At 58.3% G+C, this 24,868-nt stretch overlaps 1 protein-coding gene and 1 non-coding gene across 2 annotated transcripts; both read right to left on the bottom strand.

Moving 5' to 3' along the window:
• Nucleotides 1-609: 609 nt before the first annotated feature.
• Nucleotides 610-23,095, bottom strand: CACNG3 (calcium voltage-gated channel auxiliary subunit gamma 3). The gene is made up of 4 exons (XM_056866472.1): nt 22,891-23,095; nt 3,525-3,608; nt 2,313-2,453; nt 610-1,141 (listed from the first exon to the last, which is right to left on the bottom strand). Exons 1-4 carry the CDS (start codon nt 23,072-23,074, stop codon nt 627-629), a joined length of 924 nt encoding a protein of 307 aa, XP_056722450.1. The 5' UTR covers nt 23,075-23,095; the 3' UTR covers nt 610-626.
• TRNAV-UAC (transfer RNA valine (anticodon UAC)) lies at nt 1,651-1,722 on the bottom strand. Its single transcript has one exon. It is a non-coding gene; the product is annotated as a tRNA-Val (tRNA).
• Nucleotides 23,096-24,868: the final 1,773 nt, after the last annotated feature.

The following is a 24,868-nucleotide window of genomic DNA, read 5'->3' as shown; positions in this document are numbered from 1 at the left end:
TAGCAATGGAGAAGGGGGCGTCTCTTCCAATCCTGGGGGAGGAAACCGGATCCCAAACTATTGAATGCATGCAGACAAGAACAGAGACCCTCCCGAGCCTCGGCATCGTCCCTGACGCCCGGGGCGTGGCCTCCTAACACGACCTCGGGCTCACTGTTTCATGCTCGGAGATTTCCCAGAAATGCTACCTCTGGGTTAACACACCACACAAACGGGGCAGGTGGCCCATGTGGGCGGAGCAGCGGCGCCGTTTCCTGGATCCTCGGTGGGGCCTCCTGCTTGAAGTCATCCTCGCGAGAGTCCACCGGGCAACCCCTTTGCACACGGCCAAGCTCAGCGTTCACCCTTGTTGAGAGGACGGGGGAGGCGGGAGTCCATCCCGAGCCCTGGGGGTGGGGGGGCTTGGCCGAGAACGTGGCAATTGAGGGGTCCAAAAACGCCAGCTGCCCCTGGGGCCGAGAGCCCGCCATGGGCCTCTTCTTTGAAGGACAAAAGTTTAATTGGTTACACGCCATCATCACTACGGGGAAGGGGGGGGGAATCACGTCATGCAGTCTGGACGACAGACCTCCGTACGCCGCACCCGGCACCCTCAGCCGGCCGGCCACCCAGGGGCACGGCTGGCCTCAGACGGGAGTGGTCCGTCTGTTGGCAGGGTTGTTGTGCAGCGACTCCTTGAACTCTTTGGGGAGGGAGTTGTGAATCTGTAAAAACCCGTGATCCCTCTCGGAGTTGAGCAGGGTCCCGATAGTCACCTTGGAGGGATCTCTGGATAAGGTAAACATGGAGATGTCGGCAGAAGGGATGGAGGTGAAGCCTTTGCCGATGGGCGACAGGTCCCTCGACCGGGGCTCTGTGGAGCGCGAGCTGGATCTCCTTCGGAACCGGTACCGGTAGGTGGGCAAACGGGCAAAGGTGGACTTCTTCAGCAGGGCCACCGAGTGAGACTTGGCTCGGATCTGGCGATGCTTCTCAATGTACATGTGGACTGCGATGACCCCCACCATCTCGGCGATGATGAACGATAAGGCCCCGAAGTAGAAGGACCAGCCGTAGGAGTAGCTCTTCTTGGAGTCGCTCTGCCCCGGATCCCCGGCGTTGGCCGAGATGTAAACTATAATCCCAATTATGTTGCTGAGTCCTGAAGGGAAGAAACAGAGCGGATGGTCAGCGATCACGTGCCGCCCAACAGTTTAGAGTTACGGGGCTTTGAGATACACCAGAAGTAAATCAGAGGCCTCGAAGAGCCAAGCGTCCCTCCGTTCCTGAGGCTACAAGGAAGCGAGATGAGGCCCTCTCTAATGTGCGTTGGACCCTCCTTCCTGTGGTTGTGCCAACTGCATCCCACAATTTGCCCAGTTTTTCAACCGGGCCCTGATTCTGTTAAATGTAGCCACAATTTGTCATGTGTTTGGGATCAAACATGCACACGTAAGTTGGACAATAGATTTCCTCAAGTCCACCTCTGGATCTATTTAGGATCAGGACTCAACCCCTTCATTAATACTCTTTATTAACACATGAAGCTGCCTTACGCTGAATGGCCATCGGTCCATCAAGGGCAGTATTGTCTGCTCTGACTGGGCAAGGCTCTCCAGGGTCTCAGGCGGAGATCTTGAACATCGCCTACTATTTGATACTTCTTTTATGTGGAGACGTCAGGGATTGAACCTGGGACCTTCTGCATGTAAAGCAGATTCTCTACCACTAAGCCACGGCCCCTCCCAACCCAAAAACATTACAAAACAAAGCACAAGCTTTCAAGTTCTCCAGAACTCTTCATCAGGCTGGATGCTGAGGAGCAAAGGAGGAAGGTGAATAAAAGATCATAGAATCACAAAGTTGGAAGGGACCACCAGGGTCATCTAGTCTAACCCCCTGCACAATGCAGGAAATTCACAACTACCTCCCCCTCACACACCCCAGTGACCCCCTACTCCATGCCCAGAAGATGGCCAAGGTGCCCTCCCTCTCATGAACTGGCCAAGGTCACAGAATCATAGAGTTGGAAGGGACCACCAGGGTCATCTAGTCCAACTCCCTGCACAATGCAGGAAATTCACAACTACCTCCCCCCCACACACACACATCCCATGACCCCCTACTCCATGCCCAGAAGATGGCCAAGATGCCCTCCCTCTCACGAAGGCCTCAGGCCTTCAGGACAATCCTCTCCTCCTCTATGGAAACTCATGCAGATATAAGCTGAGGGTTGTTCCTCCCCTGGGGTTAGAGAACATTTCCACTTGGAGGCCCAACGCAGTTGGTCAGAAACTTGATTTCGAGCTTCGCCTGCGGCTGGGAACACTCACCTGCCGACACAAAGAAGATCCCTGCGCTCAGGATGACGTTGAGCTTGCTCTTGTAGAACTCGCTGGCGGCCACGCACAAGCCCCCGAAGAAGAGAAGGCCCACGCTCAGGATGGGGAAGATGCTGGACGCCCTCACGGCACCTGGAAGGAGAGCAGGAGGAAGAGCTGGGACCGGCACAACCACCAACCCCGGCAGACTCGAGAAGAGGTTCCCCTCAAGCACCCCAGCGGGGCGGTTTCGGAAGCCCAAGAGCAAAAGATCTCTTGCATTTTTATCCCAGCCTTCCTCTATGGGCAGGGACGCCCAAGGTGGTGCTACGGCAGACACCAACATGTTTTTAGGAAGTGGGCAGAGCCAGAGGGGGCTTTTTCCAAGCAAGGCTTCTAATTGGCCACTGGAGATGTGATTGGCTGTGCAGTGTTTTAAAAGTATTGCTTTGGCGGCAGCTGCCACCACAGCACAAGGATCTTCACTGTGTGACGGCAGGTAGGTTATGGCGGCCGTTTCGTGGCTGGCTCCACCCCCTGCAGCAGCCGTTTTACAGCAGCCGTTTTGTGGCTGCGCCCACCACGCCGGGTCAGAGTTCCAAATGTGCCCACAGGCTCCAAAAGGTTGGGGACCCCTGCTCTAGGGGCAGCGCGGGTGATTCTCTCATCTTTTATCCTTAACACAGCCTTGAAAGGTTGGTTGGGCCGAGAGTTTATGACCGGCCAAACCTCACCCGGTGACTAGCACAGTTAGATGGGAGACTTTTGAGCCTGGCCCCTAGTCCATCACTCTAGCCACCCTGGGATCTGCCAGGCGGGCTGGGCAGAAGAGGTCCTTACAACGGTCAGCATCATTTGTTTTGTCTGCCCTGCTCCTTCCTCTGTGTCTCCCTAGGCACGCCTTTTGGAAGCTCAAGCCCTGAGAATTTCTCACCACAACGGCTGGATCCGAGGGGGCACAGACGATACGAAATATGGGGATGAAATCCATTATCATTGGAGATGCGGAGAGGAAGGTGAGAGAGGCTGCTTTGAAACATAACCAGGATGCTCAAGGAAGGCCAGAAGGGCTCTCTTTGAAAAGGGGTTTGGGCAGAAATTCTCCTGTCCTCTTAGAACTGGCGAGCTAACCCCATGCCCTCGCCCTGAGGGGGTGCGCTCGTGTGCACGCGCATACTCCCCACCCAATCCAGAATGACAGCCGCCCAGGCATAAGGCACGTACGCAGGAGATACTCCGCCGCATCCTGTTCGTAATCGCCATCCTCCGGAAAATGGTTAATTTGCTTGCAGATTCCTCGGAAGGTCCCTGAAGGAGAAACACAAGAGAGCTCATGGCAGGAACTTATACACTTATAAAACCTCTTCCCTGGGGGTTTTTAAGAAGAGGCTAGATGGCCATCTGTCAGCAATGCTGATTCTGTGACCTTAGGCAGATCCTGAGAGGGAGGGCACCTTGGCCATCTTGTGGGCATGGAGTAGGGGTCACTGGGGGTGGGGAGGTAGTTGTGAGTTTCCTGCATTGCGCAGGGGGTTGGGCTAGATGACCCTGGTGGGTCCCTCCCAACTCTTATGATTCTATGAAATTCTGTGCGGTGGGAACGTCAGCTAACATTCCTGGTTGGACGACCTGCACATCATGCACACATCTGTTGAGTCAGTTCCCCCCCCCCACCCCGCTGCCCTCGCCACCTCTCAGGAAAATGAAACCAGATACTGCGGTGCCAGAATAACGGTCAGATTAGAAGCTTTCTGGCCCTTCACAGATAATTCAGTCTGAATTAAGCGCATTAACAATACTAAAGGACGGGCCTGGTTTGGTTTGGATGGATTCCTTGTCTTCCAAATGCACATCCTTATGGACCGGAGTGTGTTGTTGTTGTGGCAGTGTTGGCTCTTGGAGGACAGGAAGCTTCCTCAGCCCCCTTCCTGCTCAACACGTCTCCCTCCACCCAAGGACCAGCCTAGCTCAGCATCCTCCGATTTCAGTTCGGCTCAGTTCCCTTGAATTCACATTGCTCATCCATTTCCAGAGATGTTTTCCTGGCTTTGATTCAGCTGCCACTGCTTTAACTCTTCCTAGTTCATACCCTTCTAATCTCTCGGCGGGGCAAAGGAAGCAAACCAACACGCAACGGCCCAGTCGGCCGCGGGAACCCTCCACAGCGCTTCCACGGCTGGATCCCGCTTCCACCAACAAGGCTTCCTGGCCTTGTGCTCAACTGGCGGTTGGCGCACAACGTTCTCCCCACGCTGAATCCAGAGCCGTGGAGGATGGGAACCGCTTTCTGCAAACGATAAAGCAGTTTAAAGCCTCTGAACCAGAGGAGCCTACAGTTGGAGGGGCCAGGCGGCCCAGTGTGGGAAAAGGCAAAGCTCAGGCACAAAAAAGGGGCAAAGCTCAGTACAAAAGAGCCCAAACTAACTTTATTGTCCCCCCCTCAACTGCATGAAACCCCCTCCCCGCACGGGCCTCCCACACGGAGGAGAAGAAGAAGACAGTTGCATCTGCCAAGTTTCTCCCACCCACAGAGGAGCCAGAGCGAGAGAAGCAACCCCAAAGCTCTACCGCGTGAGTTGCTTGGAAACCTGGGTGGTGGGTGCTCTCCAAGACGGGAAAATAGCAGGGGAGAGTACGGTAATCGAGAGGTTTGCTGCCAAGAGAGGTCCTTTGCCGGACACGGCGGCACCTGTCCGGTTCCGCGCAGCCGGGAGCTCTCCCAAACTCCGCGGACGGCAAGTTCAGGCGGTCTGGAGGAGAAGCTTTGTGAGCTCCTGGGGAACAAACCGAGTTGAGCCAGACGGCCTGGCTAGGTCCGGACTGGCAGCTGCTCTCCGAGACCTCAGGCAGAGATGCTGCAGAGGACATCTGGGGAGCCTCTGCGTGAAAAGTGGATGCCCAGCTGTGTTGAGAGGGTGAACGGAGCAGGCTCTAGACCCCAATGGAAGGAAACTGCATCATGCCTGTGGGTTGGAGAGGTCCCAACCTTGCAGCCCACCCCCAAATCCTGGCCTCAGTCCACCAGCTCCTCCTCCATCCCAGCTTTCCCCCTTCTCTCAATTGGTGTCCGCCTGATTGCCCGTCGATCCACCTTCTCACCTGCCCCCGCCAACCTTTCCCTTCCGAGCCTCTGCACAGCCTGGACATTGCGGCCATCTCTGTGACACCAGCAGGGGAGGTGGTGAACAGCAAAAGAGACGGGTCTCTGCCCCAAGGTGCCTACAGTCCAAATTCAAACAGCAGGAAAGTGACCGGGGGTGGGGGGAGGCAGTGAGGACTGCAGCTCCGCCACTGCCCAGACCTTGGAAAGCCAGGACAGTCCTCGGCCGGGGGCTGACTTGCCCCTCGCTTTGGGGGGACGGGGGGCTCTGCATGTCCCTGGGTGGGTGAGGGGATGAAGGGGGAGAGGTGGGTGGGGGTGTGGTGAGCCTCCGTGGAACGGAGGCGGCGTCCCCAGCGTGGGGCTGGCGTCCCGCGTGCTCCTCTCGCTCTGCCCCCCTCCAGTTCCACGCCAGCGCCAATCTATTTTATCCTCTGACATTTATCTTGCCTTTTAAAAAAATAAAATAACATAAACCTCCACTCTATTCATTAAAACTCTAAGATAGTTCCCATGGCAACCACTCAGTCACGTGAAACCCTGAAATAATATTCTCAGACTTTGGGAGGAAAGACCATAACGTCATGTTTAAGCCAAGAGGAAACAGCTGGGATCAAGCCCCTCGCTCAGCAAGCAAGCCCCCCGCCCTCCCCCAGCATGCTGGGGGAAAGCAGATCTCGTGAACCATCCCTGCAAGGTTGCATTTTGCCCAGGTCTGAGCAGGCTGCAGCAGGCGGTCCCTCGCGCCAGAGAGAGGCATATTCGCTGGAACAGGACGCATCCGCCGCTCAGAATAAATATGCAGAGTTTGTCAAAAACCTGGACTCACGTCAAGGTCACCCACGCTCTGCACCCAGAAAGGCAGAACCCTGAACTCGGGCGAAAGGCCGCCGGCATGCGCAGACGGCTCGATTCGTTTTCTGCGGGCTGCAGGGAGACCCAACCCCAAAGCTCAACCCCTTGACCCGCCGGAGCTAACCGATGCCGATCAGGCCACAGTGACCGGCCCTGGCTCCTGTGCTGTTAACTGTGGTCTGGCTAGGGTGGCCAAGTCCGGTTTGGGCTATTCCTGGATAATTGGGAGTGGGACCTGTGTCGAGTGGGGCTCGGGGAGAGGAGGGACCTCAGCAGGGTGTAATGCCCTAGACCCCACCCTCCAAAACTGCCATTTCCTCCAGGGGAATGTATCTCCGTAGTAGAGAGGGGCCGTGGCTCAGTGGTAGAGCCTCTGCTTGGCATGCAGAAGGTCCCAGGTTCAATCCCCGGCACCTTCAGTTAAAGGGACCAGGTAAATAAATTAAATCCAAAGAGTTTCCGTCTAGACATTAGGAAGAATTTTCTAACAGTTAGAGCGGTTCCTCGGTGGAACAGGCTTCCTCGGGAGGTGGTGAGCTCTCCTTCCCTGGAGGTTTTTAAGCAGAGGCTAGATGGCCATCTGTCAGCAATGCTGATTCTGTGACCTTGGGCAGATCATGAGAGGGAGGGCATCTTGGCCATCTTCTGAGCATGGAGTAGGGGTCACTGGGGGTGGGACGGGAGGTAGTTGTGAATTTCCTGCATTGTGCAGGGGGTTGGACTAGTTGACCCTGGTGGTCCCTTCCAACTCTACGATTCTATGATTCTAACAGGGCAAGGAGACCGAGGCCTTCCCCTGATGCTGCCTCCTGGCACTGGGGTTCAGAGGTTGACTGCCTCTGGATATGGAGGCTCCCTTCAGTCACCAGGGCTAGTAGCCACTGCTAGACCGTGGATCTGTCTAATCCCAATTTAAAGCCCTCTCTGCCTGTGGCCACCGCTGCATCCTCTGGCAGTGAGTTCCAGTTCGGACGGTGAGTTTCCCAGAGCCACTGAGGAGCCGCCGCGCCTCCCTGTCTCAAATGCAGGTGAGCACCAGGAACCCTGTAAGATATCCGCTTTCTCTGCGCTCCACCTTGAAAGCCGTTCCTCACAGGCAAAACATTTCCCTTCCACACCTGCAGCTCTTGAAGTTTCAGGTAATGACATGACAGAGAGAGAGAGAGAGAGAGAGAGAGAGAGAGAGAGAGAGAGAGAGAGAGAGAGAGAGAGAGAGAGAGAGAGAGAGAGAGAGAGAGAGATGGAGCCTGAGGGTAAAATTCGGAAACATCTCCTCTCCATATGCTCACCTGCATGGGGAATGTGGAGGGGGGGGGAGAGGAGTGCAACCTGCAGCCTCTCCCTGGGAGGAGGACGGAGCCTGCCCACTTCAGCCCAGCTCTCAGGGCAGCAGGCCACCTCGAGAGGTGACCGGGAGGCAGCGGGAACTCTCGGAGGCGATCTGGAGCTGCGTTCAAGTGCCGGGGGTCATCTCCTGCCTCTCCTGCAACTATGAGGAGGCTCAGCTTCTCCAGCTGTCCAGGAGGGCACAGAGCAGGAGGGGGCTGCTCAGCCAGCAGGAAGCCAAGAGCTGGTCCGGAAGAGACCCTGCCCCACCAAGGCCAGCCTCCCTCCCCCCGCCCCCGCCCCCACAGGAGCTTGACTGCCCGTCGTGCGTGAGCAGGGGCCCGTCCTCAGAAGCCACCCCCTGCAAGATGGGGACTCCACATTCGGGCTTAGGCCTGATCCATTCTCAGGATCCAGGGAAGAGCCATGCTAAGGGTGGGGTGAGGGAAACCCCCCCCCAGAAGCACAGGACATTGGATCTGGGTGTCACGAATCAGAACGGCTGCGTTCACCGGCTGCTACCTGAGCACAGAGGCTGATTCCCCCCCCCCAACTCCGGCTCTTGCCGGGACCCGGGCAGACCGGGCGGTGGGTTCCTGTGTGCCAGGTGGGATTTTTGCCACCCTGAGATTTTCTAGAATGAAGCTGGTGGGGGGGAGAAGTCTCTCTTTCAGCCATGAATCATGCCCGCTCCCATCCTGGAATCTGTGTGGTAACGGCAACCTACACAAGGTAGTTTAGAAAAGCAGAAAACAATCTGGAAGAAGAAGGAGGAGCGGAGCGAATGACGGCCGCCTTCCCGCGCCGGCTGCTCCAGGCCCCCAGCTTGGCTTCCTTCCTCCAAAAAGTAATTGGGGAGATGAATCAAAGCACTTTGGGTGAGGGGGGGGGGCTCCCATCCTTCCTCAACCCCCCCCTTCCCTTCTTTCCTGGCTTTTCACTGTTGTCTTCTGGAAAAGATGCCCTGGAGAAGAGGGGGGGCACAGGCCAAAGATCCATCCACTGGGGGTGGGGGCGGGAGACAGCACTCCTAGAGCTCTTGAGCACCCCTGGCCTTGCAGGCATGTTTACAACAACCATGTAGGGTAGGCACAATAATCATCCCCACATTTACAAACCAAAGGGCCCAAGCTGGGGACGTCATGGCTTGTCTAAGCCCCCCCACTCCCCGGTGAGTCGGTGGCAGAGGTGAGGTGTGAGCCAGACACTTCCTCACCTGGTCCTCCGGCTAATTCAGAGACCACAGGCGATGAGTCCCCAGCCCACGCCGGCCCTGCCGTGATGCACGGGGCAAAACGCCGGAGCCTTCATTTTCCACATTTGTTTGTGAGAGGTGCAGACCATCTCCCTGGCAGGCACTCCAGGTTTCCTTGGCAGGTCAACGGGCCGAGAGAAAACAGCAAGTTTGGGGAACAAACAAACCCCTGCGTCGCACTGCTGACTATCATCTTGTCGAACACTGCCAAGTATCAAATATGGAACTGAAATCGATATTTGGGTGCCAACCGCAAAGGCACCCTCCCCGCCCTGAGCCTGCTCAGCATCTATTCCAGCAACCAGAGGTGTCTTGCCGAATCCTCAGAGGCCAAAGTGGCGAAGGAGAAGCCCCGGGAGCCAGTTCATGTCAGCTCCATCTGGGCGAAGAGCCCCCTCCTACGGCAAAGATGACTCGGCTCCTCCAGCCAGGCCGGCTCCTCCAGACGGCTGCCAGGCTGCCACGGCGGGAACCGCTCCTCCGCTGGACGCCCTCCAGCCTGAGAGGTGCCAAGCGCCACATGCAAGCCCGAGAAGATCCATCGCCTTCCGGATTTCGGCTCGGAGCACCGGCGTGCCCGGCTGCTCTGTCTACTACAAGGGACCCGCTGGTTAATGGAGAGGCTCCAAATGGCATACAAATGGACTCCGGCCTGAAAGACAAATGGACTCCGGCCTGAAAGGGTGGGATCCCCTGCCCCCCCGCTCAGCCGAACCAGAGCATTTCAAACACAGGAAGAAGAAGAAGAGCTGGTTTTTATATGCCAACTTTCTCTACCACTTAAGGGAGAATCAAACCGGCTTACAATCACCTTCCCTCCCCATCCCCACAACAGGGACCTTGTGAGGTAGGTGGGGCTGAGAGAGCTGTGACTAGCCCAAGGTCACCCAGCTGGCTTCATGTGGGGGAGTGGGGAAACCAAGCCGGTTCACCAGATTAGCCTCTGCTGCTCATGTGGAGGAGTGGGGCATCAAACCCAGTTCTCCAGATCAGACCCCGCCGCTCCAAACCACCGCTCTTAACCACTACCCCATGCTGGAACCACATCACACACGCACACACCCGGCAGGAAGTCCAGCTACACTTCAACGCTGCGATGCCAGGTTGTGAAACCACAGCACGAAGCTTCTGATTTTTATGCACTCCGCCTTCCTCCCCCAATGGGGAACCAAAGCGGCTGACCTCTCCTCTGTTTTATCCTCGCAACAACCCTGTGAGGTAGGTTAGGCTGAGAGAGTGTGGCTGGCCCAGGGTCACCCGGCGAGCTTTCATGGCATGAGTGTCGACACACATGCATGCGGCATGAAGACTTAAATTCTTGAGATATGGAAACCAGTGTTCAAAACAGAAGAAATCCACGTGAAATTTTCAGAGGAAAGAAGCATACAGCAACAGGGACCAGCCAAGCAGGTGGTGTGAAAGACCCTTCCCTGCCTGAGACCCTGGAGAGCCGCTGCCGGTCTGAGTAGACAATGCTGACTTTGATGGACCGAGGGGGGGTATAATTCAGTAGAAGGCAGCTTCATGTGTCCAACAGCCACGCAGGGCAAGACAAAAGCCTGCCATTCCCATTTAGTTTTGCAGAAAACCTTTCCAAGGGGCCTGGTCTCCTCCCGGGAGAAGAGAAGGCAGCCCGCTTGCTCAAAGCCCCTTCGTCCCCCAAGCAGGGCCAATTTCAGAGACATAAAGGAGGGGAGGGGGCTCGGGTGGGAAGCAGATCTGAGGGGCTTCACGGCCAGGCAAGACAACCTCCTCGGGGAAAGAGCTGCTGCAGAGCATGCCGGGAACAAAAGGGATTGTCTTTCCTGACGCAGCTGGGGGCTTTGTCGCTTCGCACGCTTGGCAGCTGTGCGGATCCCTCTCGCCGTTCCTGAAAATGCCTACCCAGGTGCCTCTGAACGGAAGCAGAGAGAGAGGCAGAGTTGCATCCCATAATTATCCTCACTCCAAGCACGGTCTTGTCCTTCGTCTGCCAAATGAGAACGGTCGTGATAGATGCGGGCACGGATGCCAACCTGGTGGGCCCTGGCCACTAACGCCGGCCTTCCCTGACCGAGCCCCAGGACGGCTCGTTTGCAGCCCTGGCTACTGATCGAACCTCCCACAGCCCCCCCCCCAACAGAGAGATCAGCCCTCAGCCCGGGGTGGGTGGGTGGCACACGATACATTTCTACCGTTATGCGGGCTTGGTGGCTTCACTGTCCCACAAAGATGCTGCTGCCCACCTCTTCCTTGGCAAAATGGATCATATGTTCGGCACCGGTTTAAAAAAAAACAAAAAAATCAGAAAAGCCAGCCCGACCGGAGGAACAGCCCCCCTGACAGAAGGAAGCGTGGATGTTCAGGAAATGTGTGAAGAATAAGCCTGGTCTTTGGTGTCTTTGCTAAAATGCAACACACGCACGCACACACATCTGCCACAAACTCCTTTCTCCCAAAGCTTCGAGTCTCTCGCTCCCACTTAAACAGAGACAAAAACCACCTTTGCACAGATTTATCGCCGCGCTTGTGGCTTTTGCGGGCCGATGCATTAAAGGCACGGAGCGTGTCCTGGGCAGGGAGGCGATGAATCGGAGCCAGCGGCCAGCTCCAGCCCACAACGGCTTTTGCGGACGATCCTTGGGGCCAGGATGCCTGCTAAACACCCCTGCCTCGTCGACTGGTCACCCTGGCAAAATGGCCTGGCGGGGCCTGGCTTTGGCAGCATCAAAGGGTTTTAAATATAAGAAGTTCTAATGTGGCTCCGCACCTCTTTCCCTGGAGTCTGGATTGATGGGGAGCAGCCCTCTTACTACACTACGGGGTGGGGGGGGGAGAGGAGGCCGTTCCCCTCCCACTGATGGCGGAGATCTAAGCCAACATTTGCTGTGACTCTTTGTTCCTTTTCTGCCTCTCCCCCCCACACACACACCGTGGAAAAAGGTCTCATTCCCACCAGGGCCCCAATCAGCATCCAGCGCATCCCCATGGAGTGGAAAGCACACACACACACACATACACCCGGCACAGGAGACTTCCGTCTGCCTTCTGTCAGATTCAGGGCTGACAGCATGAGGATCAGACGAAAGACCAGAAGATGGAAGGGAGATGGAGAGTACATACGAACGTTTGAAGCTGCGTTACACTGAACCAGACACTTGGTCCATCAAAGTCAGTATTGTCTACTCTGACCAGCAGCAGCTCTCCATGGTCTCAGGCAGAGAAAGGTCTTCCACATCACCTACTTGCCTGGTCCCTTTAACTGGAGATGCCACTGGGGATTGAACCTAGGACCTTCTGCACTCCACGTAAAGGCTCTACCGCTGAGCCACAGCCCCTCCTCTAATGAACACATGAAACTGCCTTATACTGAACCAGACCCTCAGTCCATCAAAGTCAGGATTGTCTACTCAGACCGGCAGTGGCTCTCCAGGGTCTCAGGCAGGGGTCTTTCACAGCAAACAACCTGCCTAGTCTCTTTAACTGGAGATGCCGGGGATTGAACCTGGGACCTCCTGCATGCCAAGCAGAGGCTCTACCACTGAGCCACGGCCCCTCATGTGCTAGATAATGTGAGGAAACTCATGTGCTAGATAATGGGCGGGGGGGTAGAGCCTTGGCACATGCGAGCAGCAGCTGGAGAACTGCACATGGGCACGTCGCTTCCATTTGCTGCAAGATTCCTCTTGGCAACCTTTGCACCGAAGCAGCTCCCCAAGCGCTGCCCTCTGCTCCAGGGTGGCTCTCGCAGGCCGCAAGGGACTCGACCGCGGTTTCCACGAAATGGAAGTGACAGAGTATAATCCATCCTAGCGGGGCGGTGATGGCTGGGAACGTTGCAACAGCCAGGGGGGAGCGACACCCACTGGTCCTGCCCTGAACACACAACGCTGGCTTATACTGACTCAGACCTTGAGTCTATCAAGGGTCCATATTGCCTACTCAGATTGGCAGCAGCTCTCCAGCGTACGGCAGAGGTCTTTCACATCACCTCCCACCTGATCCTTTTAAGGGGAGATGCTGGGGATTGAACCTGGGACCTTCTGCGTGGTGAAGAGACACACTGCTACTGAGCCATGGCCCACGGGGGCTGCCTGGCACCGTTCATCCCTGGCTGTTCGGAGTTCTCCAGGTCAGCTGCCCTCCGAAGCTTAAGGGCCCAACACTCCCTTGAGTACTACTGTTTTCCAGAGCTAAGACAAGATTTGAACCCCGGACATCCTGATGGGCAGCTCACTTTCTTTGCCGCAATGCTACGAGGCAAGGCTAGCCCTTACCCACTTGGGCACGTCATCGGTAGTAGCAACAGTGCCAACGGCCTGGTCAACGTGGCGAGGAGAATGGCCGTGGGATGTCACCCAAAGGGAATTTCACTGCAAAGGGAATTCCAAAGGGAAGCTACCGGAGTTTGAAGAGTGAAAGGAAAGAAGTCTTTGGGTTGCTCCAGACACCACTTGAGGCCGAGATGCAGGTGAACGCCTGGAAACTTGTTTCCCGAGCAAAGATGCCGCTTGGCTTCCTCCTAGCCTCCCTTTCTGAACGGCATGTTTGATTAGCCTTTGCGTGTGTGTGTAAAGCGCCGTCAAGTCGCAGCCGACTCATGGTGACCCCCTTTTGGGGGGGTTTTCATGGCAAGAGACTAACAGAGGTAGTTTTGCCAGTGCCTTCCTCTGCACAGCAACCCTGGCCTTCCTTGGTGGTCTCCCATCCAAATACTAACCGGGGCTGACCCTGCTTAGCTTCTGAGATCTGACGAGATCAGGCTAGCCTGGGCCATCCAGGTCAGGGCTTGATTAGCCTTTAAATGTCAAATATTCGACTCTCTCCTTCTGCCAGCTTCTAACATGGCGGGGGGGACTACTATCAAATGTCCCCCTGGGCTTAGCGCTTCCAGCATCCTCGCCAGGTCCGTCAGAACCATGGCAAATGGCGTTCGATGCCCGCCCCGGTACTCCTGCTGCCATCTTGGAAGAGGGGCATATGAAGCTGAGAGGGAAACTGCCCACAACCTCCTCTACGCTGAAGAAGCACTGCACAGAAAACGCATTCCAGACACCCCCAACAAGAATGTCGGCCCGTGACCATTACATGCTGGAAAGCCCAGGAAGGCGGAGGGCAAAGGCCGCTGCGGCCGTCCGGGGCAAGGTTTTGTTCTCCCCCTGCAAACAGTACCACCTCTTCGCCTCTTAAATATGGTGCACCCCAAGGACCTTGACAAGTGCAAGCCGGCACCGTTGCACACACACACACACACACACACACCCCACACACACACACCGGTCGTCCCTGCTCCGCTTCCAGGACGGGAACAGAACGCCACGTCTCATCCGCCAGAAGCGGAGGACGCTTGGCAAGAGTTCCCCACCCTACCATCGAGGACTCTGGAACGAGGGGGTGGGGGCATGAGGGGGGGAGGGGGCCGGGCCGGAGAGGCTCACGGCCCCGGGGTGACGGCCAGCCGGGAGACGCTTCTGCCCGTGACACGCGTGACCTTGAGTGAGTCAGACCACGAGCTGGAGCGCCGCGCTTGCGCAATGGGGGAGGGAGACGGACCGGCCGAGGCTGACGCTGTGCCCTGAGCAGCTGGAACCCGGGGCTGGGGGAGAGAGCCGCAGCTCCCCCCCCCCGACAATGAGGCACCAGCAGAACGGTCCTCTCCGAGGGTTCCTGACTGCTCTGCTTGGTCTGGGGGGCACCGATGTGATCGAGAAAGGTCAGATCTCCATTCGTAAAAGCCTGCCCACCCGCCTCCCACCCGCAGACGCCTCCTCCTCCTCCTGGCCCATATGGATATTCCCCCCCCCCTCCTGGCCAAGCTCCATCTCAGAAGCAGGCAACGTTTTGTGGACTATCTCTCGGAGGTACCGTGGACATGCCATGACATCACAGCCACCCAGCCAATGGCAAGGGTGGGCTGCTCACAGCCAACGAACAATAGTACTGCAATTGTAGCCTGCATTTTATGATAACTTTTAGAAGCGGCCTCAAGAGTGGGGGTGAGGCAGATGAGAAACATTTCAAATGGACAAGACCAGCCATTAGGGCCATTATTTGCTGCTGCTGTTCTCAAAGGAAAAAGGTGATGATTCTAGGTCTCTGTTTCTCTTGCCCCACTCAGATGGCCAGGATGCAACAGAAGAAGAAGAGCTGGTTTTTATATGCTGACTTTTCTACCACTTAAGGGAGACTCAAACCGGCTTACAAGCACCTTTCCTTCCCAACAACAGGCACCCTGTGAGGTAGGTGGGGTTGAGGGAGCGGTGACTAGCCCAAGGTCACCCAGCTGGCTTCGTGTGTAGGAGCGGGGGAAACAAATCCAGTTCAGCAGATCAGCCTCCGCCGCTCACGTGGAGGAGGGGTGGGGGAATCAAACCCGGCTCTCCAGATCAGAGTCCACCTCTCCAAACCACCGCTCTGAACCACTACTCCAGGCTGGCTCCCAGCCAAAGCATCCCAATGAAACAGGCTTTCCCCAGGTTTCCAGGGGCAGGCTGGCAAGGGGGTGGGCAGAGAGATCTGCCGTGGCCGGCCTCCCTCGCTGGCAAACGGCTCCTTATCGAGGCAGCCAGAGAGGCGGTGGGCAAGCGTGATTAAGCCGCCCATCCCCGCACAAATCCAAGGCAGGCTCTTACATAATTATCTTCCCAAAGACGTTCCGCTGCTGCATGTCATCGGGCAAGAGAGGGGAGCAGCGAGGCCTGGTGCGGCAGATGACGTCACGGCCGCCTCGCCCGGCCCCTCCGAGCCAGGCAGAGACTAATCTGGTTCACAGAATATTACCCTGAAGAGGATTTCTGGTCTCGATTAGGGAGACGGCGGCAAAGAGGAGTAATGGTCGGGGGTAGATTATTATTTTTGAAGCAGTCGTAATACTCAGATCTCTTTGCCGCCTGATCTGCCAAGGGCTTTGGATCCAGCCCTGGGGTTCCTGGACGCAGGCCGTGGCCTGACTGGCGTGGACAGGCGGCAGGAGAGGCAGAGCTGAGCGCCCAGCACCCCCGCTCCTGACCCTTGCCGGCTCCTCTCCCCTTCCTGCAGCAGGACCTGCTCCCTTGGGAGGAAAGAGCACCAGAGGCACATCCGCTGCTCCACCAAGGCACCAGAGGAGAAGGGGGTAGGGGAGCAGCCAGTCCAACAGAGTAAGTGCCAGAAGTCTCCCCGGTCCCCCGTCCCCACCCCAGCAAGCTGTGTCAACTGTCTGGCCTTCCGGCTCCCTGGTTCTCCGTGCCCCTTGAACATAAGAAAGGCCCTGCTGGATCAGACCCAGGCCCATCAAGTCCAGCAGTCTGTGCACACAGTGGCCAACCAGGTGCCTCTAGGAAGCCCACAAACAAGGCAGCTGCAGCAGCACCATCCTGCCTGTTCTCCACTGCACCTGATATCATATGCATGCTCCTCTGATCCTGGAGAGAAGAGGTATGCATCATGACTAGTATCCATTGTTACTAGTAGCCATGGATAGCCCTCTTCTCCACTCCCCTCTTCAAGTCTTCCAAGTTGGCAGCCATCACCACATCTTGGGGCAGGGAGTTCCACAATTTAACTATGCATTGGGTGAAGAGATACTTCCTTATCAGTTTTGAATCTCTCACCCTCCCGCTTCAGCAGAGCCCCCCCCCCCCGCTGCATTCTAGTATTACGAGAGAGTATGATGGCCACTCTCTCCACACCACGCATAATTTTATAGACCGCTATAAAACATCTTCTCCACAGAGCTCTAGAAACCTTCACTGACCGAGTCCGGGAAAGCAAGTACACGCAACACAACAGGCCGCTATCCCCTTTCCAGTATTGGGCACTGCCTGGGGGCTCGGCAGCAACCCACCTCCCTGCCTGCAGGTCTGCCCACTCTTGGCCTAGCAACCTCTAAACCTCTCACTGCACTGCCTCAGAGGGGTGGTGGTGGAGTCCCCGTCTTTGGAGGTCTTTAAGCAGAGGCTGGATGGCCATCTGTGGGGAGTGCTTTGACTGTGGGATCCTGCATGGTGGGGGGAGGGTTGGGGTCACTGGGGACGTGTGGGGGGGAGGTAGTTGTTAATTTCCTGCAATGGGCAGGGGGTTGGACTAGATGACCTTGGTGGTCTCTTCCGACTCTATGGGCAGGGGGTTGGACTAGATGACCTTGGTGGTCTCTTCTGACTCTATGATTCTAACTTGGTAACTTGGTAACTTATGAGGAGGGCTTTTGTTCCAGGGGCCTCCTGGCACACTGTTCACCCATTTCACCGCTCCTCTGTGCCAGGCTGCTTTTGCTGGGGAAGTCCCCTGTCTTTCAGTGGCACTGATTTAGCCAGTCAACACGCAGGCAGACTATTCCAGGGCCCTCCTACACGGGCATGATGCGGATGCGTGATCCTTGGCCCCTCTTCACGAGAAAGCGGAAAGCACAAGAACAGCAGGGCAGGCGGCACAACACCCCTTCCTCCCCCCCTTTCCAGCCTCCCCCACACCCAGCACAGCCACACGGACCCGGGCAGGCGGGGATCCCTGTGGAGGGAGGGGGAGCTCCCATGCCACGAAGCTCAGATTTGGCTTGCAAGAGGCTCCAGTCTCCCAGAAGAAAGGGCTGGGAAGAGGCAGCCATTCCAGAGACAGCAGAGTCATAGCCAGTCAAAGGCCATTTGCCTTGGATTTGCCGCTCTCTAGATGCACATTTTCCCCATCCAAATTCTCAAACCTCTGCAGGGGGGGCTTATTGTTGAGTTTTGAGAATTTGGATGGGGAAAATGTGCATCTAGAGAGCGGCAAATCCAAGGCAAAACCTCCCGTGCATAAATGGCCAAAGAGAGAGGGTTGCCAGGTCCCTCTTCGCCACCAGCGGGAGGTTTGGGGAGGGGTCCTCATTGGGACATAATGCCGTAGAGTCTGACCTCTGAACCTGTCGTTGTCTCCAGGGGAAATTGATCTCTGTTGTCTGTAATAGCGGGAGATCCCCCAGGCCCCACCTGGAGGTTGGCAAGCCTAGGCACAGCTGGACTTGGGCTGACCAGAGCCTTGGCCAGCAGGCAGGGAAGGGCCTGGGTCCAGAGTCCCTCCAAAGCCGAGTGGAGAGCCCCGGTGCTGGGCCCGGCTAGGAAGGGATCGTGAAGCCCCAAATGCCCCGAAAACGGCTCTTGCAAGGACAGCCTGTTTCAGGAGGAGTTTGGGCCAGAGAGAAGAAGCCGGTGTGTGTGTGTGTGTGTGGTTGTTGCGACGTGCAAAGCGCTCCCTTTCTTTCATCACATGAGCTCATGAAGCTGCCTGATACTGAACCAGACCCCACTCGGTCCATCCCAGTCAGTCTTGTCTACTCAGACCGGCAGCGGCTCTCCAGGGTCTCAGGCAGAGAGAGGGTCTTTCCCATCACATCACCCCCGTGCCCCCCTCTCAAAGTGCCACACGGCTTGGAGGAGGAGATCTGTGCTCCCCAACAGAGTCTTATCCCGACGGTGGTGGGCTGGGGCAGATTTACTCACAATCCCATCTTTAGTTCGGCCTGTCCTGGTGGGGTTTGAGGTGGGCTGAAATCTCAATTGCCTGCAGTGGAAGAGTTTTTGCTTCTTTTTAAAAAATCATGCTACCGATTTCCCCGGCAGGAAGCAAAAGGTGGGAACGCACCCCGGGAGAGGACGGGGTTCGTCCTCCGCTCGATCCCTCAAACTGGCACCGTCCTGCTGGCATACATGTTGCTATGGCAGCAGCCTCCGCCGCCGGTGCCAGGCCTTTGCTAAACTGCCGTCAGCAATGTGGGTTCTGCCAGCCCAGGTGGGGCGGGATTCATCCTGCCCCTCATTTGAGAACAGGAACTCAATCGTCTATAAATGCTTTTGCAAAAAACAATTAAAAAGCGAAACAGATTTAAAATACTTAAGAGTCCGACATTATAAAAGAAGGAGCTGAAAGAGGAAGCAGCAGAGTTGGTTTTTATATGCCGACGTTCTCTACCACTTAAGGGAGAATCAAACTGGCTGACAATCACCTGCCCCTCCCTGCAACAGACACCTTGTGAGGTAAGTGGGGCTGAGAGAGCTGTGAGTAGCCCAAGGTCACCCAGCTGGCTTTGGGTGTAGGAGTGGGGAAACGAATCCAGTTCCCCAGATTAGCCTCCGCCGCTCACGTGGAGGGGTGGGAAATCGAACCCGAGTCTCCAGATCAGATGCTTGGCTGGGGGCTTCCCAACTCCCTCTACGAGGCGTGGATTTCCCTGGGACATCAGGAAAGGGTTAGTGGTTTCCCTGCCGGATATGACGCTGGTTTTAACCACCGTTTTTAAAAGGCCAGATTTTCACGTACCCATTGGGAATGTCAACGGAAATACAGATCTCCATATTTCGCCCAATGAGGCCTCTCGGCAGGACTCCCCACCAAGCGTATGGATCACTTTCACCACGAAGGGGGCTACAGCAGAAGCCCTGCCCAGACACCCAATCACTGGGCCGGCACAGCTGAAGAAGCCCCTCACCCGTGGCATGCGCTCTTCAATAAGGCATGCAATAATGTTTTACGTTAAAGGAGGAAGAGAGAAAAGGGCGCCTGGGCGTTTCCCTGACACGCTAGCTTTCTCGATGCAGGGATTGTTTCCCATTGGAACAGGGGCCCCCCTCCCCAAACCTGCAGCTTGAAGTGGTACAGTCTGCTGCTAAGAATCCCTCAGAAGGGCAGGTGGTGCCTGCTGCTGCCAGGACAACTCCAGGGGTATGAGCAGTTGCACGCATGCCCCGCTCCCCCAATCAGAAAGGCCTGCATGTGGAAGAGCCCCACGCCACGCCTGCTGTGCGCCTCCAAGGAACCTCACCCCAGCACGACTCCAACCAGCCTTCCTGGTGAGGTGGAGCGCTTCAGCCTAAACCGTTGCCAAACCCGAGAGAGAGGCTGTGCATTTCAACGACCACAAAAACATCCACGTTGAATAAAGAATTATGTGTAATAGTTCAGAAGGTTGTAACCCCTTGGAATAAACACCTCACAGAATCACGGAGTTGGAAGGGACCACCAGGGCCATCTAGTCCAACCCCCTGCACAATGCAGGAAACTCACAACTACCTCCCCCCCACACACAACTAGTGACCCCTACTCCATGCCCAGAAGATGGCCAAGATGCACCCCCCCTCTCATCATCTGCCTAAGGTCACAGAATCAGCATTGCTGATTCTTATGCCTTACACAGTTAACACATCCAGCTATGCACAAGCGTCTTTTTAATTTCAGGATCACGTATGCAGAGGAAAGATCTTAGAACAGTCTGGGCAGCTTTGGCAGGGGAGTTTGGAGCATGACACAGACACACGCACGCACACACACCCATAGGGAAGGGAGACCCAGGAGCTGCTGAAATTTTAAACAGGAATCTTTCTGTTCTGGGGGGAAAAAAGCCACCATTCTTGAAAAGAAAATTTCACCAATTAAGCCCCCTGTTTCTGAAGCATTCTTCAGTGGGCTGAATTCCTGCCAGGCCCACCAGAGCTACAGCCCCACATTATAGGGCACCTGCTTAAGGGGGTGGGGGTGAGGAGTCATCATTTAACACGGATACGTGTGGAGGTCATTTGCGTCGAACAGAGGACCAATCTAAAACAGAATCAGCCACAATAGTCTTCTGCACCACAACCAGGAATCTCAGTAACAGAAATTAGTGACCTTGAACGTGTACAGAGTGCCCGTCCCTCAATCCTGAGAAACCACAGCCACGCTGAGTGGGCTTACCCCTTGAGATACAGTACTGGAAATTGTACCGCGCACACGCAAAAGGCAAGGCCTGATGGGAGTAGAGCGGAGCCCTCCTGGATTAAGCCCTAGAGAAAACCCCTCAGGTTTCGGGTCTGGCAGCTCACACTTGAAAGCTGCCTCAATTATTCGGCCACCGGCATAGAATATCATAATATCCACAGGTATACTGCCTCTGTTCATGGAGGCTACGAGTAGCGATCGTGGGGAGCGGCTGCCGACAGGCCTGACTCACCGTACATTTTTGCTGGCTGTTTTAAAAGCCATATACGTTTGCCAGCCAGCGAGGAGCCTTTCCTGCTGAAAAGGGGGCCGATTTGGAAGAAAAGCTTCCAGTGAAAAGCTCTCAGCGGCCAAACCTGCCGGCGTCTGGCTTGCCTTTGTGCCCCCCGCCAGGGTCTGCCGACTGCCTGCGGGGCCGTGGGAGCCGGGGTTCTAAAGGTCAGCCTGGCCCACGCAGAGAAAGCGTCAGTGGGGGGAGCGCGCGGTGCCCGCCTGCCCGCCCCCTCAGCCAGAGTTGCTGTTCCGCTGTGCCCATTTTGCCAGAGGCTGAGGCCGCTCTCCCAGCACTGGGGCTGTCCACAGTTCACGGAGCCAGCTCCCTTCTTGGGCACAGGGCAAGAGGGCTCCGGTGCCCACTTGGGACCCATCCTGTCTGGGGAGGAGCTGGCCGGGGCGGGGGGGGGGGGCTGGGTACCGGCCCTAGCTGGAAAAAAGAGCAGGCGGTGCTTCCCCTCACGCTCGATCCACAGGAATCATTGGAGGAAGCTTTCCATCAAGTCAAGCGGCATCACACCAATTATTTCTGCAGAAAGATGGCTTCCCAAGAAGCCAGCCCCGGGTGGAGGAGTGCCCTCCAGGGCCCGCGAGATTGGTAGAGGACTAAGATGATGACCAGATCAGGGTTTATTTGGGGGGGGGGGGACACACACTCGTCCTCATGCCCTGCAGGATGCCTGGCTGGTGCCCACATCCCACCTCTCGGGAGGTGGTGGGCTCTCCTTCCCTGGAGGTTTTTAAGAACAGGCTAGATGGCCATCTGTCAGCAATGCTGATTCTATGACCTTAGGCAGATCACGAGAGGGAGGGCATCTTCTGGACATGGAGTGGGGGTCACTGGGGGTGTAGGGGGGAGGAGGTTGTGGGTCTCCTGCATTGTGCAGGGGGTTGGACTAGATGACCCTGGTGGTCCCTTCCAGATCTATGATTCTACACCAGCCCAGAACGGGCCCTCTGATTAGGCTGCGCTTCCCTCCCATGCATGCATTTCTTTGTTGGGAGCACCTTTCACCCTCCTCCTTGGCATCCTGCTTGTGAGTGTCTCCGGGGTGGGGGGGCCCTGGGGGGGCAGGAGGAGAAAAGAGCAGGAGAGCCCAGCAGTACCTGAGAGACTAACAACATTTCCGGGCAAGGCCTGAGCTTTTGTGAGTCGCAGCTCACTTCTTCAGATAGTGGGGGGGGGTGGAGGTTGTACCAGAGGCCAGGCCAGTGTGTGCCGTCCAAGTATTTGAGGGACAGGCCTTGCAGGGCTGGCCTCCCCCTCAGTCCCATCTTGAGCCAGGGGCGGGTCCTGGGGAGGAGGAGGAGGCTCCGCTGAGGACCCTCGTCGCTCCCTGGATCCACACACACACAAAAACCCCTATGAAGTCCTCCATCCCTCTACCAGAGCGAGACGTGTTCTCAGGTGCCCCCGGGTGGGACCAGCAGCCCTCAGGCAGGGAGACTCTGACCCCTCGGAGAAGAACCAGAAGCCATCCCCCCCCCCAGGCCCAGCGTTTCCCAGTGGTCAGGGCCTGCCTTCTGGGAAGGAGTGTGGCGCCCAGCACCCCCCTCTCGGGAGACCAGGGCGGCACAAGCCTTTCGCGCCAGGAGTCTTTCCTCGAGGCGCGAGAAACCTGGTTTTCCCAAAGCCTTGGTGTGCCTCGGACATTCCCGAGAGGTCAGAGTTCTTCCCGCAGACCCCCTTGGGCCCCCTTCCCAACAGCCCTGTCAGGCCGGCCGGCGCTCCGTTTGCCCGATTGGGTGGCAGAAGGGGCCTCCGGTGTGGGGCGAGGGCCTGGCTGCGCCCCGGAGACTGGCGCCAGCTGCGGGGGGCGGAAGGGGGGGCGGCTCCTCCCCTGCGGCCGGTGCCAGGGCTGCTCTCGGGGGCATCTCCTCGCCTGCGCCTCCCTCCCTCCCTTCTCCTCCGGCCCCTGCCCTGGCCCTGGCCCGGCCCGGCGCGCCAGAGGGGCGCCAAGGCGGGGGGGGGGGGCGCTCGGCAGGCAGGCGGGCGGGCAAGGCAGGGGGTGGTGGGGGCCGGCGGCGCTGGGCGCGCGCCCTGCGCAACAGGTGGGCCGGCTCCGCGCGCCTCCGTCCCTCCGTCCCTGTGGTACCTTCGAGGCAGCAGGTGCGCCAGAGGCCGGAGTGGGTCATGACCTCCTCGTTCTTGCGGCCGGTGTCGTTGTCGTGGGGGGCCTTGGAGCGGCAGACGCCGCGCGAGTAGAGCCAGTAGTCGGTGCCCACGGCGATGGTCATGAGGCTGAAGGCGGCGAAGGCGCCCAGCGTGGTGAGCAGCATCTGGAGGCCGCGCTCACAGCCCCCCCCCCGCATCCTGCCTCATCGCAGCCCCCCGACCAGCCCCGGGCCCCCGCCTCTACCGGCGCCCGGCCGCCCCCGACCGGCGGGGCGGGCCCCGGGCGGCCTGCGGGCCTGGGCAGCGGCGGGGCCGGGCGGCGGGGGCGGGGGGGCGCCGGCGGGGGGGGTCCATGCCTCAGCGAGGGAGGGGGGAGGGGGGGGAGGGAGCGCGGCCGCCCCACCGCACGCGCCACACGGCCAGCCGCCAGCCAGCCGGAGCAGCTCGGCCAGCCTGGGCGGGCGGGCGGGCGGGCGGGGGGACGTGTGTGTGTGTGTGTGCGCGCGCGCGCGCCGGGGCCCGGGCGCGTCTCCCGCCCCCTGTCCCCGCCCCGGGCGGGAGGGAGGGAGGGAGGGGGGCGGGGCTGCGGGAGGGCGCGTCTGCAGCAGCCAGCCGGACTCACCGACGGGCGGGCGGGCGGCGGGGAGGGCGCCTCCAAGCCCCGAGGCGCGGCGAAGAGAAGGGAAGAGGCGCCCCCCGCCCACAGCTGCCCGGAGGGGACGGGCCCGGGGGGCCGCCGGCCACGGGCGCTGGCCGGCCACAAGCCCAGCCCCAGCCCCGAGCCCCGGCGGCGGAGCGTGTGCCTGGCGCGCGCAGGGGCGCCGCTTCCACCCCCGCCGGCAGCCCCCGGCCCCAGGACCCCGACAGCCGCTGCCGCTCGGCGCCGCCACCCCGCCGGGGGCCGCCCCGTCGCCTTCAGCCATCCGGCAGCTCCCGGGGGGGCCCCGGCCGGCCGGCCCGCCCAGGGCCGCCCGGAGCCCAGGAGCCCGGCCCCGCCCGCGCCGGAGGGAGAGGCCTTGGCGGGCCCTGCAGGCCAGCAGCCCCTCTGGGGCGCCGCCGCCCTGGCCAGGCCTCCTGGGCCCCCCGCCTCCATGCCCGCGCCTTCTCCTCGCCCGCCTCGGCCCGGCGCCAGCCCTGCCTGGACCACTGCCGCCGCCGCCGCCGCCTCTCTGGCCTGCCCTGGCCTCCCGGCCTCAGACCCCGCCACCGGCCTCTGCGCCCGGCCCACCCTTGGCAGGCCTGTCTGGGGGAGGGTCCCTCCCCCCCTGCCCTCGTCTCCCACCCCACTTCGCCGGTCAGGGTTGTGCAGTCTACACGAGCCATCGAGGGGGAAGGGGACCCCCAGAGGCATCGAGTCCAACCCCCTGCACAAGGCAGGACATTCACAGCCACCTCCCCAAGTACCCGGCGCGTTTGCATTTCACTCGCGAGCTACCAGAGCGACAACGCCACCCCCCAGCCCCATTTGTCTCCCCGGTGAGGCCGGCCTTTTCCGGTTGGGGCCGCGGCCGTGCTGCCACGGCCTTAGGATTTCTTCAACTCTCCTTCGCTGACGGTCCGATTGGATTAGGACTCATGCAACCTTTCGAAATGCATCTATGCCAAAACCAGCTCTAGAATTAAAGGGTTATTTTAAACCTATGTGTGTATGTGATCTGGAAGTAAATTCTTTGGCCTGGACACGGTACGCATTGGGAAAGGTAGGCAGGCAGACAGACATGGACACAGGCAGGCAAGGCAGAGACAGGGAGGAGAAGGAGGGTGGCAGGCGGCACCCTAGACAAGGAAACTCCGTTTCTAGCCGCGGGCAAAGCCCAGTAGCAGGGTAGGGGGTGTTGTGCGATTCCCCCACCCAGAGAAACAGGGCTAGCCTTGCCAACACTCTTCTGGGACTCCTTGGCCCTCCACCCCATCCCCACAAACCACCCAGTGGCCGTGACTTGCACATTAGGTGAAAT

This window comes from Euleptes europaea, chromosome 21 (assembly GCF_029931775.1).
Source record: "Euleptes europaea isolate rEulEur1 chromosome 21, rEulEur1.hap1, whole genome shotgun sequence".
Taxonomy (NCBI): domain Eukaryota; kingdom Metazoa; phylum Chordata; class Lepidosauria; order Squamata; family Sphaerodactylidae; genus Euleptes; species Euleptes europaea.
The sequence above is the reverse complement of the archived record's forward strand: the minus strand, read 5'-3'. Positions and strand labels throughout refer to the sequence as shown.

Coding starts and splice junctions, on each gene's coding strand:
- CACNG3 (XM_056866472.1), bottom strand. CDS start 23,074: ATGCTGCTCACCACGCTGGGCGCCTTCGCCGCCTTCAGCCTCATGACC. Junction 2,454..3,524: donor TGCGGCGGAGTATCTCCTGC/GTACGTGCCTTA, acceptor CTCTCCTTCCAG/GTGCCGTGAGGGCGTCCAGC. Junction 1,142..2,312: donor GATCTTCTTTGTGTCGGCAG/GTGAGTGTTCCC, acceptor TCTTCCCTTCAG/GACTCAGCAACATAATTGGG.